Source organism: Recurvomyces mirabilis, assembly GCF_035927965.1.
Source record: "Recurvomyces mirabilis strain CCFEE 5264 chromosome Unknown scaffold_20, whole genome shotgun sequence".
Lineage (NCBI taxonomy): Eukaryota > Fungi > Ascomycota > Dothideomycetes > Mycosphaerellales > Teratosphaeriaceae > Recurvomyces > Recurvomyces mirabilis.
In genome coordinates this window covers 1-14,966 of record NW_027041954.1, presented here as the reverse complement: position 1 = coordinate 14,966, position 14,966 = coordinate 1, and the positions used below count along the sequence as shown (strand labels likewise).

Below are 14,966 nucleotides of genomic sequence, written 5' to 3'. Positions count from 1 at the left end.
ATATGAGACTTGAAAATCGAGCACCAGCGCAATTCTGCAAACTCGCAGGGACGGTAACATGAGTTGAGCTGTGCGCGGTCCAAAATTCTTCAGCGATGGATGTGGTCCGGCCGACTAGTCCTGTGTAGCCATTCAGGTCTTCGTCGTCATGCCATGCACTTTGTTATTCGAGTAGCTTTTGTCAGAGCCCCATACATAGATCGTTTCGATAACTTCTGTTGCGTAGATTTACGCACTGTGTAGTTGGCACCTTCCGGTAAGTTCATGACCGTAATCTTTTCAACATCTGGATCATTTCTTTCCGCCGTTCTCACACGTTGCTCTGAGCGGCAGGAGCAGACATCATCACACTTGTGCAACCCCTGGGACCTGCTTGAGAGCTCGTCATGTAGCTTTCTGATGCAGCTGCTACGAGATGGTCGCAGCGTACTTGTCATGCTGTCGCATGCTCTTGCTAGCCAAAACGTCCTGCCGTCCGACACACTGTTTACTTGTCAGTGTCTTCATCTTGCATGCTCCTACTCACCTTTGCTTCCTTCTCTATCTGTCTTCCATCCCACATATCTCACCAAACAAAGATCCACCTGTCTCTCATCCCGTCCGCGAATCATGGACGCCTCCACAACCCATCAACGCATCCCGTGCAGCTCTACACTCAGGGGCCACAACATCTTGTTGGACCTCAGAACATCAGTACCTGCTTTCAGCGACGATCGGTCACCCAGATCGCCGCCTTGCTACAAGGCTCGTCTGTCATCACTGGTCATGAAGTGCTTCCCATCTGCTGCAAACTTCTCCAATGGCTCCCCGCGAGCAAAGGCAAGTAACCCCGATGATGGAGCAGCACAGCTGCGTTACGACTATCTGAGGCTTCGGCCGACGATGATACAAACCAGGAACTCCATGTCCTAGGTGTGATGTCCCCCCTTATACCAACACGTTGTGTTGACGTGGGGTTGCTTTTCTTTTGATTCCGTCCCACACCGAATTGCCACCACAGCATCATGCACACATCCGGCTACACTACACCGCCGCTCACCGCACTGCTTTGCTTCACCGGTTGGCTTATACACCAAACCAGAGTGCGTGGCACAGGGTGGAGCGTGGCAGTGTGTCCAGGATGTTGCACCACACAGCCCGTCTCATTATGGTCGGTTGGCCATGAGCGGACCAGAGCCAATAGGAGGCGAAGGCTAGGATTGTGATGAGGGTTGCAAGTGACTGCAGGCGATCTCAATGATAGAGCACCAGTGCCGCGTTTACGAATGTCCAAGGATTCGGTCAACGATGGTTCAGACTTGTATTTATGCCGATGCTGGTGGTGCGAGATAGCACGTGTGTAGTCATCTAGCTTGTGTTGCAGGAGGACATGTATTTGCTGCCACTCATGTCGCGCTAATGGTCATGTTGAAGATCCACCTTTGTCTGATGGGGTATAGTAGGAGACAATTGCAAGCAGAATAGGTGGATGACATCTGAGACTGTGCGTTGCTCAGCCAAACGTTCACCATTCTGACTCATCAATGTACGATGTATGAATGCTTAGTGGCTAGCTGGTAGCTGACATAGCAGATAATGTCGTACCGGAATGCATAGCTCCCGGCATATCTCGCTGACCAATGCCTCTAGAACAGGCCTCAAAGCGTCAGCTAAGGCATCGATTTCCTTCACTACCTCCTGCGCGCCATTCGCCTCCAGTGTCGTGCATAGCAATTTCTCTGTCGCTAACGATCGTCTTCTAAGCAGTGCATTCTCGCGCTACGCAGTAGGAGTGCAAGAGTAATTGGTAGAGGAGCTCACGGTCTAGATACTCGCGTTGAGATTTGCGATCCTCAGAAACGACCGTGCTACTGTGGCTCATTCACGTGCATTCGTAAATCTGCACGCTTTACGTAGCAGCCTGCTGCTCTTTGGGCACTGGGGCCTCGTCGATAAAAGTAGGCGGCGCACTCTCAGAAAGATAACTCGGCATCTCTCCCTCTCCAATACCCTCTGCTCCCAGATCCACCTCATCACCTAGTGCCTCCAGCTCAGCGTCCAATTCCGCCTCATCAACATCCTCCGGTACATCATAGCTCCTCGATATGCTCTCCTGAATATCATTCCCCACTTCCATCAACTCGGCCATTTCGTCCTGCAGCCGATCAATCTTGTCTATATCCACCTTCCCATACTGTTTCTTCAGTTCCTTTTGCGTCGTCTTCATCGCATCGACCGTAGCCATTGTGTTCTTCAGGTTATCCTGCATCATGCCTGCCTGCTCCATGTTCCAGCTCTGCTGCTGCAGCTGGTCCTTCTGTGATTCGTACATCTTCCGTTGTTGCAGGATCTTAATTGCTTTCTGCTTGATTGCATTCTTGCCGGGTCCATCTCGCATTCGTGATAGGCGTTGTTGGTATGTTGTGAGTTCTGACGTGAGTTTGGCGAGTTTGACGTCGATTGATTCTATCCGTGTGTCCACCTGGGGAAGAGTCAGTATAACACATCTACCAGCATCGTAAGGCGATCTACGTACATTGGCAATAGCACTGTTTAGGGTCGGCTTAGGTGTGTTGTTCTTTGCGCCGAATAGTCGATTCATCTTGGACAGTGAGTTGATGCGGTCGTGCGGAGCTTCGCAAATGGTGGAGTGCACTGTTGTCTCGAACGGATTTTGTTGTTCGTTTGGACGGTCACGTATATGTAAAATTGGTATTGATACAGTAAATGTCGTTGCCTGTGGTCGTTCACATGTGAGGCATCATCTATTGCCCCGCTGCAGCCCAAGGGTGACGTGGAATCTTGCTCAAATCTAGTTCAAGATGTCATCAAATATTGATTGAGTCCTGAGCATTCACTTCAAGCACAGTAGAGAAGCTAGACATGACGATATGGACACCTCCCCACATCCAACTCAAGCAGATCCTACTTCAAGAACCCCCACAGATTATTCAAACTCTCCGCCAAAGTCGGATGAGCGAACACCGCCTGCTGCAACGCAGTATACTTTAACCCACCCATCATGGCAACCTGCACAATACTCATGATCTCTCCTCCCTCCAACCCGAGACAAGTAAAACCCAGTATCTGTTCCGTCTCAGCATGCACAACAGCTTTCATCAAGCCTCTCGTCTCATCCGTCTCCAGCGCACGAGCAACGTACGACATCGGCATACTTGCGGTTTTGACCTTGTCCCCACCGTGCTCTCTACGAGCTTCGTGCTCGTGGAGGCCGACGTGGGCCAGTTGAGGGTCGGTGTACATTACGTATGGTATTCTACGGTCTGCTGTGCTCAGCTGCTTCGCCGTCTGATCTATGAAGTTGGCTTTGATGATGCGGAAGTCGTCGTAGGATATGTGCGTGAAAGCTGGGCCACCATGGCAGTCGCCCAGTGCATAGATGTGTGGGATCGATGTCTGCAGTGTCGGACTGACTTTGATATGGAATCTCTTGTCCACTTCTATTCCTGCCTTGTCCAGATTAAGTGCGTCAGTATTGGGAGTCCTGCCAGCGGCGAATAAGATATGGGAGCCCTCCACTTTTGTCGCTGTACCATCGATGTTGCAGGTAAGTACGATCGACCTCTTGTCTCTTGAGACAGCGATGGTATCCTCGGGAGCATCTGAAGCGTTGAAGATGACCTCGATACCATCATCCTTGCAAATATCAAGCATTGCTTGGCCAAACTCCTTGTCTTCTCGAGGCACCAATTGTTTGCCGCGCTGCACGACTGTGACTTTACTACCGAGTCGCCGAAAAAGCTGCCCAAACTCCATACCGATGTAACTGCCACCGAGCACAATCAGCTTCTCCGGGACATGGTCAAGCTCCTGTATGCTAGTCGAGTCGAGTATGCGATCCTTGAGCTCACTAGCCTCGACTTCAGGTAAGCCTTGTAGCCATGGCTTTCGTGGGCGCTCACCAACATTGATAAAGAACGTCTCAGCTTCGTAGTCAGTCGTTGTACCATCAGCAGCCTTCACAGAAAGACCATGCGCAGAAGTGAAGCTCGCTTCGCCAATTACAATCTCCAAATTCTTGACGTTTTTCAACCGTGCTTCGCTTCCACCTCTGAAGGTCTGCACAATATCTCTCTTCCTCTGCCTCACCTTGACCATGTCAATAATCGGCATCTTCTTTACCGCACCAGGGATGGGAGCATGTTCGCCGTCCTTGGGTCCTCGAAGAACAGCATAGGCGGGCGTCTGTGTCTTTTGGTAGACTCCATAGTCCGCTGCACGAGAGGCCAAGTACGCGACTCGACCACTTGCGATCATTGTTTTCGTAGGCGTGCATCCCTCGTTTACGCAGCACCCACCGATATGCGAGCGCTCGATGAGAGCTGTTTTGCGACCACTCTGCGCCAGGGATGTGGCAAGAGGCGTGCCGCTCTGTCCTGAGCCGATCACGATGCAGTCGAATGTTTTGGTGGAGGAAGCCATGGTCTGTAGTCGAATGATGCAACTCGGTATGGTCGCTGCTAGACTCAGCTGGTGAAGCTGTTGGCCAAGGACGAAGCTCATGAGCTCCGCATTGTAGAAGCGCGAAAGAAGATGCGATTATTGTTGGATCCGCACAGCTTCTTATCAAGTACCTCAGCTGCTCGCGCGACACTGCATGATGCTGACATGGAGCTGCGAGGCCTCCGACCTTTCCGGGCCAGGACCTGCATGCTATATGCACGAAAAGCGGGGCTTCGTGACAAAGGGCATAGTAAGCACGAATGCGAGCTCGAAGTCTTGGCAGAGATGAGTGCTGCGCGATGATTATCGTTGTGATCGTGGTGGTGGAAAAGGTACCGAATGCTATATTAGTGTGTCGGTTTGGAATGGCGATGCGTGGGAAAACGCGCGCTGGTGCCTTGAGTCTGCCCTAAAACCATAATCGCTGGACCTGCTTGGAGACCACCCCGTCTGTTGCTGGCCACACATCAGGTAACTGTGCTGTTGTGATCGTGCGAAGGTCATCGATATGCTTGCTGTTGGGCACCAATCGACGCACGCATGCGACTACCCGTGGCAGTCTTTGAATCTGGCCACGACTCAAGAAGGAAGGCACCTATGTCTGGATACAGTGATTCACACTTGTCGTCGTTATCCGTCGGTTGTCCTGGGACTGTACCGTTCGCGATGAAACCCAGACTATTATCTCCGATGGCCCATGTGCTCGTTATCTGATCTTATGTAGAGAGTAGGTGTAGGTAAGGTGCAGAACAGAGCTGTGCAGAAGTTCACACGCGCTACTGATGCCAAGGCAAAGGCAGCAACACGTGGATGAATCAATATCCACCAATGATACGGAAGCGAACGGCTCGCTTGCCAACGACATCTGTCCTCCATTCACCATTCACCACAAGAAAGTGACTTGACTGTACGACGTACGAGGAAATACCACAGACATGTGGGCGTCAGGATTCACCAACGCTCCTATATCACAAGCTCTCGTGGCGGCCGTCGTGCTCCTACCATTCCTCGCTACTCTCGCCGACGCCAAATACTACCTCTGGCTAGAAGTCCGACCACATCTGCTCGACTACCACCAGTTCTGGAGATTGTTCACGTGGCCACTATGCTACACCAACAGCACCGAAGTGTTGTTCGCTGCGATGACCTTCTACCAGCTCAGAGTGATTGAGAGGCTTTGGGGTAGCAGGAAATTTGCCGTAGGCTGGAACCACCTCGACATATGAGAGTAGCGGGAAGAAGGTAGGCTGACGGGTGGGTAGTCTTTCATCTTGTCCACTCTACCATACACTACACTTCTTCCGCCGATACTACTCACCTTGATCATCCGTCCTCTTAGCTTCGGCAGGATCAACTACTTGCCAGCAGGACCAACAGCCATAGTCTTCGCCCTTCTAGCTCAATATCATGCAGCCATACCCTACATCTATAAGTACCGACTGTCCGGCACCTTACCCGCACCAGGCTCTCCACAAGCTGGCCGCGAGTATGGAATGAATCTTACATCAAAGTCAACATCATACCTGCTACCACTTCAACTGGCTCTTAGTCAACTTCCAGGTTCTGCTCTTGTGGCAGCGATAGGATGGCTAGTCGGCTTCGCCTACCGACGCGAAATACTGCCTGGTGCGGCAAGATGGCGAGTACCAGGATGGGTAATTGGTGCAGCAGCACAAAAAGAGCGATATGATTCACTGAGGCGAAGGATGGAAGGTGAAGCCGGTAGAGCCACCGGTGTGGACGTTGGCCGGGAGCATGTGAGGCGCAGAGGGCTTGTGGGCGGGCTGCTGGATCAGTTCCGTGGTGCTTCGTAGGTAGAAAGGGGTTGGCCAGGTCCCGATACCACCACGACTTCCCTCCCTGACTGCCTTCTCGGCTGTGTTGCGCTGGCGATGTACACTTCACTTCACTCGTGGCGCAATCTGCTAGAAGATGATGTCATGAACTCATGCGGTCTACAGCGGTGTGCTGGTGCCACTCCCGTTGCATTGCATGCGACCTAGACAATACCTCAACAGCTTAATCTTCACATCCAAGAACTATTTCAATATCACTATCGCTCCACAACACGACTCACATACTAGATGAGTATCTAACCACCGCACTTTCGCGAAAGCCATGGGTGACATGGCTGGCGAGGCCTTCGTCCAAGCTATTCAGTCCGTAGCAGTGACGTTGCGAGTCGGTCCACACGGCGAAGCTCTCATCATCGCAAAAGCCCTACTAGCCAGCAAATCCGAGAACTTTGCGCCGTTCTTAAGCAAACCAGATCTCACGGAGCTTGTCTTGCCAGGTATTGGCGTGGCTGTCACCAAGATCTTCATATGCTGGTGCTACCAGGTGGGAAATTGTGGTTCGTGTCCGCTACGAAGTGCGCTAATCATATGCAGGATCGCATCCCACCGCTTGACAAGCCGAGCTGGGAGGCTCGGACGCAGTTCAAGGAGCTGGTGATCGATCTGTGGCTGTTCGAAAACCACTACAGTGTCTCGGCTCTGCAGAACCAGGTCATGCGGCAGCTCATGTCCAACACGGTCTTCGGCACGCCCTCGTGCCTCTCGAAAGAAGACATCGAGTACGTCTGGAGCCGCTACTCGACTACCAGTCTCGAACATCTCAAGAATCTACTCGTCCTCACACTCGTCGCACAGCTCGAAGCCAAAGAGAGCAGCACTTCCATTCACGACTTCGAAGATCTGGGTGCCCTGCCGGATTTCATGTGCATGCAATACAAGGCGCAGAGAAATTGGTTTACTTTCCAGCTCCTTGCGAGGTACAAGAACAAGTGGATAGCTATGTTGCAAAGTGGAAAGTGAAGGTGGCAGTTATGGTGGAGGAGAAGGCACGGACTGTGGATGCTGCTCCAGCTGTGGCGAAGAAGAAGGCGGTCGGCTTTGCGAAGGGTGAGGTGATTGTGATTGACGATTGAGGTAGGTTTGCTAGGCAGTGGGGCCCCTGCTCGCTCCGGTGCGCGATCACCTGGTGCAGGAGGGAGGTTTGGTAGGAGGGACTCGTTGAGTGAGGTAGCAGGGGAGAGCATCCCTGACTGAAAATTCCTCTGATGATGCACAAGCAACTATTGTTCCAAGCTACGCCATCTACGAATTTGATATCCCAACTCAGAGGGCACCGTCACCATCTCAGGCAGGCTGTAACCAGGTGGACCGTGCCCGGCGACGTGCTAGCACGCCGCTTCCTCTGCCCCACGTCTGGCTCACAACTTCGCGAGGTCGCTTCCGATACCATGGATTACCTTTTTCGATACCCTTGTTACATGCCATGATTCCATCCAAGGACTGCTGAATTCGCAACACTCTTACTATCAGGGCATCGAAGCAGGTTTCCCGCGTTACCTCAACCCGGTCAGTTTCGCGTCCGACCTCCGGATCCACGTGCATCCCAACTCAGTACCGGAAGTTGATGATTGGAAGTACTTCAAGGATAGAGTGACGACGGAGATCGTAAAGGCGGCAATCCGTGCGCTGCATTGTCGCGGATGCATCCCAGTCATGACCGCGCACGAGTTGAATTGACATAGCTCAGCCAAACAACAGCTTCAAACATCTTCACCCTTCCCCACCTCCACCTCCCCCAACCTCCCTTCCCACTCCACCCTCAACCTCTCCATATCTCTCCAAACCTCCCTCCCCTCGACCTCAAACTCCTCCCTCCTCTCCCCCGTCATCTCCCTCCACCCCTTCCGCCTCCCCATCTTCCCCGCCACACTACCCGTCGGAATCCTCCCCACCACGCCAGCGAAACCCCACCCATCGACTTCCGTCCTCGCCACCCTTTCACCGCCAAAGACGTCTGTCGAACTGCCCCACTTACCCTTTCCGTCCATTTCTTCTTGCCCGGGAAGCTGTGAGGTTGGGGATAGAGCGGCGTAGACGGCGCTGATGGCGCCTTTGTAGGGTGAGATGGGATGCCAAGGCGAGCCGAGCAGACGGGCGTAGTAGAGGGATAGGAGCATGAAGAAGGACATGATGGGATTTAAGTCGGCGATAGAGGTCTGGATCACACCGGGGTGGGTGAGGTACATCTTCGGTCTCGCTTCTGCTTTCGTCTTTGTCGTCGATGCTTGGGACGAGTCTTGTGCCCAGAATGTGCTAGTAAAAGGTGTCGTGGAAGGTAGATCGGAGGTCAAGACCAGAAGATCAGTAAGTCGTTTCGAGCTCTCGTACGCTCTATCCGATCGCAGGCCTTGCAGGTCTTGCCGTGAGAATAGATTCTCTAGAGCTGAGACGGATGAGATCCAGATCACTCTCGAATTCCCATCTAGGACAGGCGAGAGCCAATGCACGAGCATATAATGGCCAAACACGTTACTCAGAAACACCTGCCCCAGCGTCGGCTCCTCTTCCCCTCCCTTTCCGTCTCTCTTGCCTGATAGCGTCCCTTGCGGTTTGGCCAAGAGTCCAACATCGCATATCATGAATTCCGGTGCAGTCGTTGCCTCGATCAAACCTGTTATGACTTCCGGTATGGCCTTGACCCAATTTGTACCTAGCCAGCCTGCTACACCTGCATTGCATATCGCGGCATCTAGTCTTTGCCCTCTCCTCACCAAGCTCTGCGCAAGTGCTTTTACGGTAATCAATTTCGTCAGGTCGACCAGGACGCCTTCGATCTTCACTCGGCTTTCCAGCAGTAGACTGATCTTCCCATGAGTTGAGTCATTGATGTTGCGTAATGTCTTTTGTAGGTGGCCATGCAATCGCTTCCTCGTAGCCTCGCTTTTCCGTTGATCGCGGGTGGAGAAGAGGATGTGGAGGTTCTGAGACTGAGGGCGTGTATGGAGGAACTCGTCTATGAGGCGGCAGCAGATGGCATAACCCAGACCGCTGTGTGAATTAGTAGATGGTGTCAGCTGACTGTAAGTTTGATGTTGGTATCAAGCGCTCGCTAGCATACCTATTAGCTCCCGTGACGAGGACGGTAAAGGTATCTTGCTCCATTTTGATGTTTCCGCTGCAAGACACGAGCTATGTTCTCGATAAGACGTACTGGACGGGAGGAAGAGACGGATCAAACGAAGAAAGAATACTTCTCTCGCATGCGATGTTCAAGCATCTCTATGTGAGTACTACTACTCCTCCTTCGCAGTCATTTATGCGGACTGTTGCAAGGATCGTCCGCTCAGTGGTGTGATGTGTGGGGAAGGAACGCACGATATAGTGGTTCAGTGCACAGACCACAGCGCTCAGAGAACTATTATCCACCGGGCGCTTTTACTGGACGGACAAGGTATGGTCTCGATAATGACGATCTTCTATTGGTACAAGCCATATAATCTACTTCTACAAATGTCCTGGTCATCAAAATGCGCCGATCGGCCGCGGCATGCATTGCGCAGTACAACGCCTTCGCTAAACAAGAATCTTCGTTCCCTTCCAGCTTTTAGACGTACTCGTCTTTGCGCCTGGCCAGCATCAATAATCTTCTGGCGAAGGATGTGTCGCTCTCACCGCCAAGGTCTCCGCTCACCAGCAACTGCCTCCCTGATACTGCCTCGACGCCTGCTCAGTCCTCCTTTCCCAGCACGCACGTCCTGTACCTCCACATTCTGAACCCCACTCGCGTTGACTATGGAACGAGACTCACCACCTTTCTGCACACTATTCGTCCGTCTAAAAGGACTCCGAATCCCCTGCTCCGCAAAACCACTCCCACCACCACCACTGCCCGATGCAGCAGCAGCAGAGCCCGGGCGGCCCGCACTACTAGTAGCAGGTTCCGTCCACGTCCTCGCCTGCAATGACGGTCTCCTCTTCCCCTCCCCACCAGCACCACCACCAGGAGCGCAAGCTCGATACACAGCACTAGTACTACTCCCCGCCCTCATCTCACTCGTAATAGGCCTCCTCGGTCCGGTATTAACATATGCCGAACTAGGCGTTGACGTCAATGTAGGTAACGGTGATTTCTCCGTGGGCGATTGCGGCTCGGGTCTATTGCTGATCTCGGGGGCATGGCTATTAGACATGCGACGGAAGAGTTTCTGTGTTCTTTGACTTAGACGGCGGGCTGGAGAGGAGGAAGTTCGGGAGGTGCTGCAGGATTCGGGGCGGAAGGTGGTGTCGCGGTCGTTTTGGACGATGGTGCGGTTTCCTGAGGAGCCGGAGCCGGACGTCAGGGAGCGCGGGGAGGTGACGGAGTCGATGGTGGAGCGGGAAGTGTTTGTCATGATTCTTCCCAAGGTGCCGAGGAATGTTGGGCTGGTTTCTGCACGGGTCATACTTGGTTTGGGTGGATTCAAACCAGTCTCTGTGCTTGATTGGCGGCGTTTTGGCGCTGATGGTTTCCTTTCTTGGGTAGGTGAGACGGTGTTTGGATCGAAGAGTGTTGGCGCTTCGGCTGGTCGTCCATGTTTGAGGAACCTACTAGGTGTACCCATGATGATCGAGTTGCCGTCAGGGAAGGCATCATAGTCCAGACTCAGATCTTTGACGGTCTGCGAACGAGCATCTACGCCATCTTCTTCATCATCCGAGCTCGAGGGACTCGCTTGGTGTAAGTGCCTTCCCTTGCGATATTGTTGATAGTCCAGATATGCACCGTTTAGCTCGATCGAAGAACGGAACTGCTTCGGAGCTGTCCTCACACCTGGCTCGAGAGGGGCGAAGCCTTTGACCGCGCCGGGGGTGGTGTCCAGTAGACTTTGATCACCGGTTATACTTGAGCGGGATGCGCGAAGCATGTGCGTACTGACACTATCTGGTGTTGGTGGTAAAAGTGGATCGCTGTAGATGGTGCCATTTGCTTGCCGCTTCGTACGATGCAGCTGGCGTGACTGTAGTCTCGAGGCAGATTGGAAGTGCTCGTTAGGTATACGTTGTGCCGTCGAAGTTGGACTGAGCACGTCTGTGAGTGACTGATAGGATGGCTCGTTGGCCACAATCGGCTGTCCAGCCGAGGGCGTAGCAGTACGATCTGTATGAGCTGACATTGGCGAAGAGATGCGATTCGACTTCGAAGGCGTGTCCTCCAACACATCATGCTCCTCCATCCACTGGCTTACACGCTTAATGCTGTCTTGCCTTGGATAGCTAAAGTTATCCTCCAGCGACTCATCCTCGACAGCCTCCCAAGCATATTTCTCCGGACTAATCTGCTTCTTCGGACTGTAAAGAGACGGGAAGCTGCTTTCACTCAAAACGCTAAGCCGCGGCGAATTCAAAATGTCATCCAGATTCCCGTCTTCAGTTCTACCGTCCCGCCTAGAGAGCAGTGAGTTGAAGCTCTTGACTGGGAGTAGATTGTGCGATGTCTCCATGTACACACTTCTAAGTGCATGGGTACTCGGCTTCTTCAGACTCATGAATGACGGTTCGCGTCGTGCTTTGGCTGGCGTCGCTTGGATCATACTCTGAAGCTTCTGCGATGCTGCCGCTGTTGCTGGCGATGGGGCATGGACTGCTACTGTAGGTGGCTTGGCCAGCTTGATCTCTGGTGGTGAGGATGGTGGCGCTTGCTCATGCGTCTCGGTTCCAGCATAGCCGGAATCGGTTTTAGCAGTCGATGGCCTAGTGGTGTGGCTGTGGCGCTCCTCCATATCGGCCACCTTCTCCTCCAAGTCGCAGATAGTATCCACCGCCTCTTCGACAGCCTTGTCCCTCCTCTCCAGCTCCTCCACTAACTGTGTGTTGATGCGTAGGAGTTCTGTGTGCTCCTCCTCCAAGACTTCTACCCGCTCGATCCTCGCCTGCATAGCCTCTATCTGCGACTGAAGCTTTGCAGTCAAGTCTCTCCGGTGGTCCAGCTCCAGCTTCAGTGCAAAGTTCTGCTTACTCAACCTGTCCATCTGCTCATCCACATCCCTCACACTCAGTGAAGCTCTGCCGCTGTTACCTCTGGTCGCAGCTGCAGACATTTGTCGCGCCACGCCTGTCATCGGCGAGCTGTCGTACCGGCGTGCACCAGCACACTGACTCTCCTCGGCTTCATGGACGAAGATGTCGTCGTCCAGTCCGCGTCGTGGTCCGAAGTCAGTCTGGCGCGCGCGTTTCGGCCGCATGTTTCGTGCTCGGCGGTCATGTAGTCGGTCCTGAAGATACTGTGACGCCGAGAGTGTCGCGTGGTCGCTATTGGGGTACGATTGAGGATCCATAGTGGTTGAGAAGCGTTATCAATGTATGTCTTCACCGCTCAGTGCAGTGAATACCTGGCCCGCGCCTATATGCTCATGATGTTCGTTTGTTCCTTAGTAGGCCGTGTAACACGTGCGATCGTCTGAGCGGGAAAGTGTTGGTGAAGCTCCCAAGCCAGTGGCTCGACCGCGTAATTGGCCTGGGCGGCGTGATGTTTGTGTGACGGCGCACAGGCGCGTGTTTGTTGAAAGTGACAGGCTTGGCAGTATAGTAGTGAATCGCGACTTCCCTTCGACGATCTCGCTGGTACAAGTCGCCTTACAAGGGCACAGATGGGCAGTTGTTGGTACATGAAAAGGTCACGACCCCGCGACCTTCTCCTGTTTCCATCAATGGCTCGATGCTTACGTCTTCCAGAGACCTCAGACCTGCATGCAGTAGTGTTTTGGACGAAGCGCGCTACGGTGTGGACGTGCGCAAGTCACCGACCTTGACCCAGCAACCTGGCATAGCTTGGACCGAAACCCACGTCTAAGCGCCTTGTCTCATTCGCACGATGCCAGGGCCGTTGGATCTAGCGAGTGGCTATAGTATGGCCCGGTGCGTGGCTTCGGGTGTTCCTGCAACTTCCTGGGTTTTGTGGAGTTTGACGAAGGAACGATGGACTCACGGGTGGCAATCATGCCCAACGAAGCATATTCGAATTACACAAAAGAAGCACAAATCGCCACTTCTGCACCGTTTGCATGACTATCCCCACTAGAATCACGCACTTCTGCAGGCACTGGCCGGTCAGTTGGATATACGAGCTGCAGCAGTAGGCGCCCCTGCGCTGTACATGCGGAAGTTCACGGTAGCATGCATTGAACTGCTCTTACCAACGGCACGAAGATAATTCTCTGGACAACATCAGAGACCGCGTCTGTCGCATACACACAACAATGACAACACACAAGGAAGAGTCGCTAATTTCAGCGACCAATATCCGCATTGACGTATTTTCCAGAATAGAAGCAGAGTTCAGCGAACGTTGCTCGCCATGGAAGCGGCGTCTGTCTATCAAAACTTATATTGCACCTCGCGACACGCGATAAAAGTGTATAAACGACGTCCTCTGTTCGTAGAATAATAAATTCCGACGCGTCAGTTGGGTGTTGTTGTTAAGGTGGTTACGAAAGTATAATGTGGGGAGTGATGATGCAGATGTGTCCCGTCCTGGTCTTCGAATCCGACGTTGCTCATAAACCTGATTCCACCAGATCCGCACTTAGCTGATGTTGTTGCATACGTTCGCGGAGCATGCTGACATACTGGACTAGACGACTTGATCGGCGAGATCTTGGGAGCAAGCCGGAACGCATGCATTTCTGCACTTTAGCAACCAGAACTAAATCACTGGCCATCTGGTCCACTGGCTTCGCTTCTAGACATGATAGGCGTCTCCTTGAGCTCCGACTCGCTTTGGAATTGTGCTGGTCTGCAAGCTTTATAGTTGTATTGCCTGGCTTGGCGTCGTAGCGGAGGCGGAATGCCTTTGCGTTTCAAGCTCCTAAATTCCCATCTACCGGGCTCGAGGTCAAGACGAGGTAATTCGAATCGCTGGCAGTATCGGATCTACTGATCATCATGATACCGAGGCTATGAATACTACGCTCGCTATCCCGCGAAGTCCGTAGTATCTTTATGTTTAGCTCTACGCGTGCAATAGCGACCTAGGCCGATCTACGGGGTAGTTTATAACCGGACTAATCGTAAAGCTAATAGCTTTAACCGAGCTTAGAGTATACTAGTCGATAAAGTACTAGCCTTAACTAGTATTAGTTAAGTTACGTCCTATACGCTATAAGATATCTTCTTTTAGATACTACTATATTATAAAGCTTATTATTAAAGAAAAAGATATTAGACTAGCTAATATATAGAATATAGATAAAAGTAGCTTCTATATTAGCGTTCTTAAAAGCTAATATATATTTATAGAGTATCTAAAGTAAAGTACTACTCTAGTAGTATTACGGATACTATTATAGTAATTAGTAGGGTAAGCGAGTAGATAGGGAGATAGGAGCGGAAGCTTCCGCTTCTATAACTAATATAACTAATACTCCTTTAATTAGTTAGATATTATATACCTACGGTATAAGGGGGTTAGAGCTCGTTAGACGAGTAAGTTCTAAGCGATAGGTTAGGTAAGTAACTACTCTAGGGTTTAACCTTTTGGTAGGTTAGTAACTTAGGTTAAATACAAACTACCTATATAGGAAACTATAAGGTATCGTACTATATCTATAGTATCCTATACGTAACCGTAGGGGGACCGTAGGCTGTCTATAGTTAACCTAGGTTACGTAATATATTCCGGCCCCCCGTAGGGGGTCCGTAGGGTGTCTAATCCGGACACCTAATAGAATATATTAGCTCCCGCATTAAGCG

General features: G+C 52.0%; 6 protein-coding genes across 6 annotated transcripts; 2 read left to right on the top strand and 4 right to left on the bottom strand.

Annotated features, from left to right (window-relative positions):
* Positions 1–1,888: 1,888 nt before the first annotated feature.
* On the bottom strand, positions 1,889–2,581 carry VPS60 (Vacuolar protein-sorting-associated protein 60; the record flags this gene model as incomplete). The annotated part of the gene is made up of 2 exons (XM_064839947.1): positions 1,889–2,461; positions 2,516–2,581. 2 exons carry the CDS (start codon positions 2,579–2,581, stop codon positions 1,889–1,891), a joined length of 639 nt encoding a protein of 212 aa, XP_064692268.1.
* A 323-nt stretch (positions 2,582–2,904) lies between these two features.
* Positions 2,905–4,422, bottom strand: LTS14_007254 (uncharacterized protein; the record flags this gene model as incomplete). The annotated part of the gene is made up of 1 exon (XM_064839946.1): positions 2,905–4,422. The coding sequence occupies one exon, from the start codon at positions 4,420–4,422 to the stop codon at positions 2,905–2,907; it is 1,518 nt and encodes a 505-aa protein (XP_064692267.1).
* A 956-nt stretch (positions 4,423–5,378) lies between these two features.
* On the top strand, positions 5,379–6,257 carry LTS14_007253 (uncharacterized protein; the record flags this gene model as incomplete). Its single annotated transcript, XM_064839945.1, has 2 exons — positions 5,379–5,642; positions 5,706–6,257. 2 exons carry the CDS (start codon positions 5,379–5,381, stop codon positions 6,255–6,257), a joined length of 816 nt encoding a protein of 271 aa, XP_064692266.1.
* Positions 6,258–6,561: 304 nt separating this feature from the next.
* On the top strand, positions 6,562–7,372 carry LTS14_007252 (uncharacterized protein; the record flags this gene model as incomplete). Its single annotated transcript, XM_064839944.1, has 3 exons — positions 6,562–6,783; positions 6,834–7,216; positions 7,237–7,372. 3 exons carry the CDS (start codon positions 6,562–6,564, stop codon positions 7,370–7,372), a joined length of 741 nt encoding a protein of 246 aa, XP_064692265.1.
* Positions 7,373–7,999: 627 nt separating this feature from the next.
* ERG27 (3-keto-steroid reductase) lies at positions 8,000–9,401 on the bottom strand (the record flags this gene model as incomplete). The annotated part of the gene is made up of 2 exons (XM_064839943.1): positions 8,000–9,287; positions 9,358–9,401. The coding sequence occupies 2 exons, from the start codon at positions 9,399–9,401 to the stop codon at positions 8,000–8,002; spliced, it is 1,332 nt and encodes a 443-aa protein (XP_064692264.1).
* Positions 9,402–9,907: 506 nt separating this feature from the next.
* Positions 9,908–12,553, bottom strand: LTS14_007250 (uncharacterized protein; the record flags this gene model as incomplete). The annotated part of the gene is made up of 1 exon (XM_064839942.1): positions 9,908–12,553. The coding sequence occupies one exon, from the start codon at positions 12,551–12,553 to the stop codon at positions 9,908–9,910; it is 2,646 nt and encodes an 881-aa protein (XP_064692263.1).
* Positions 12,554–14,966: the final 2,413 nt, after the last annotated feature.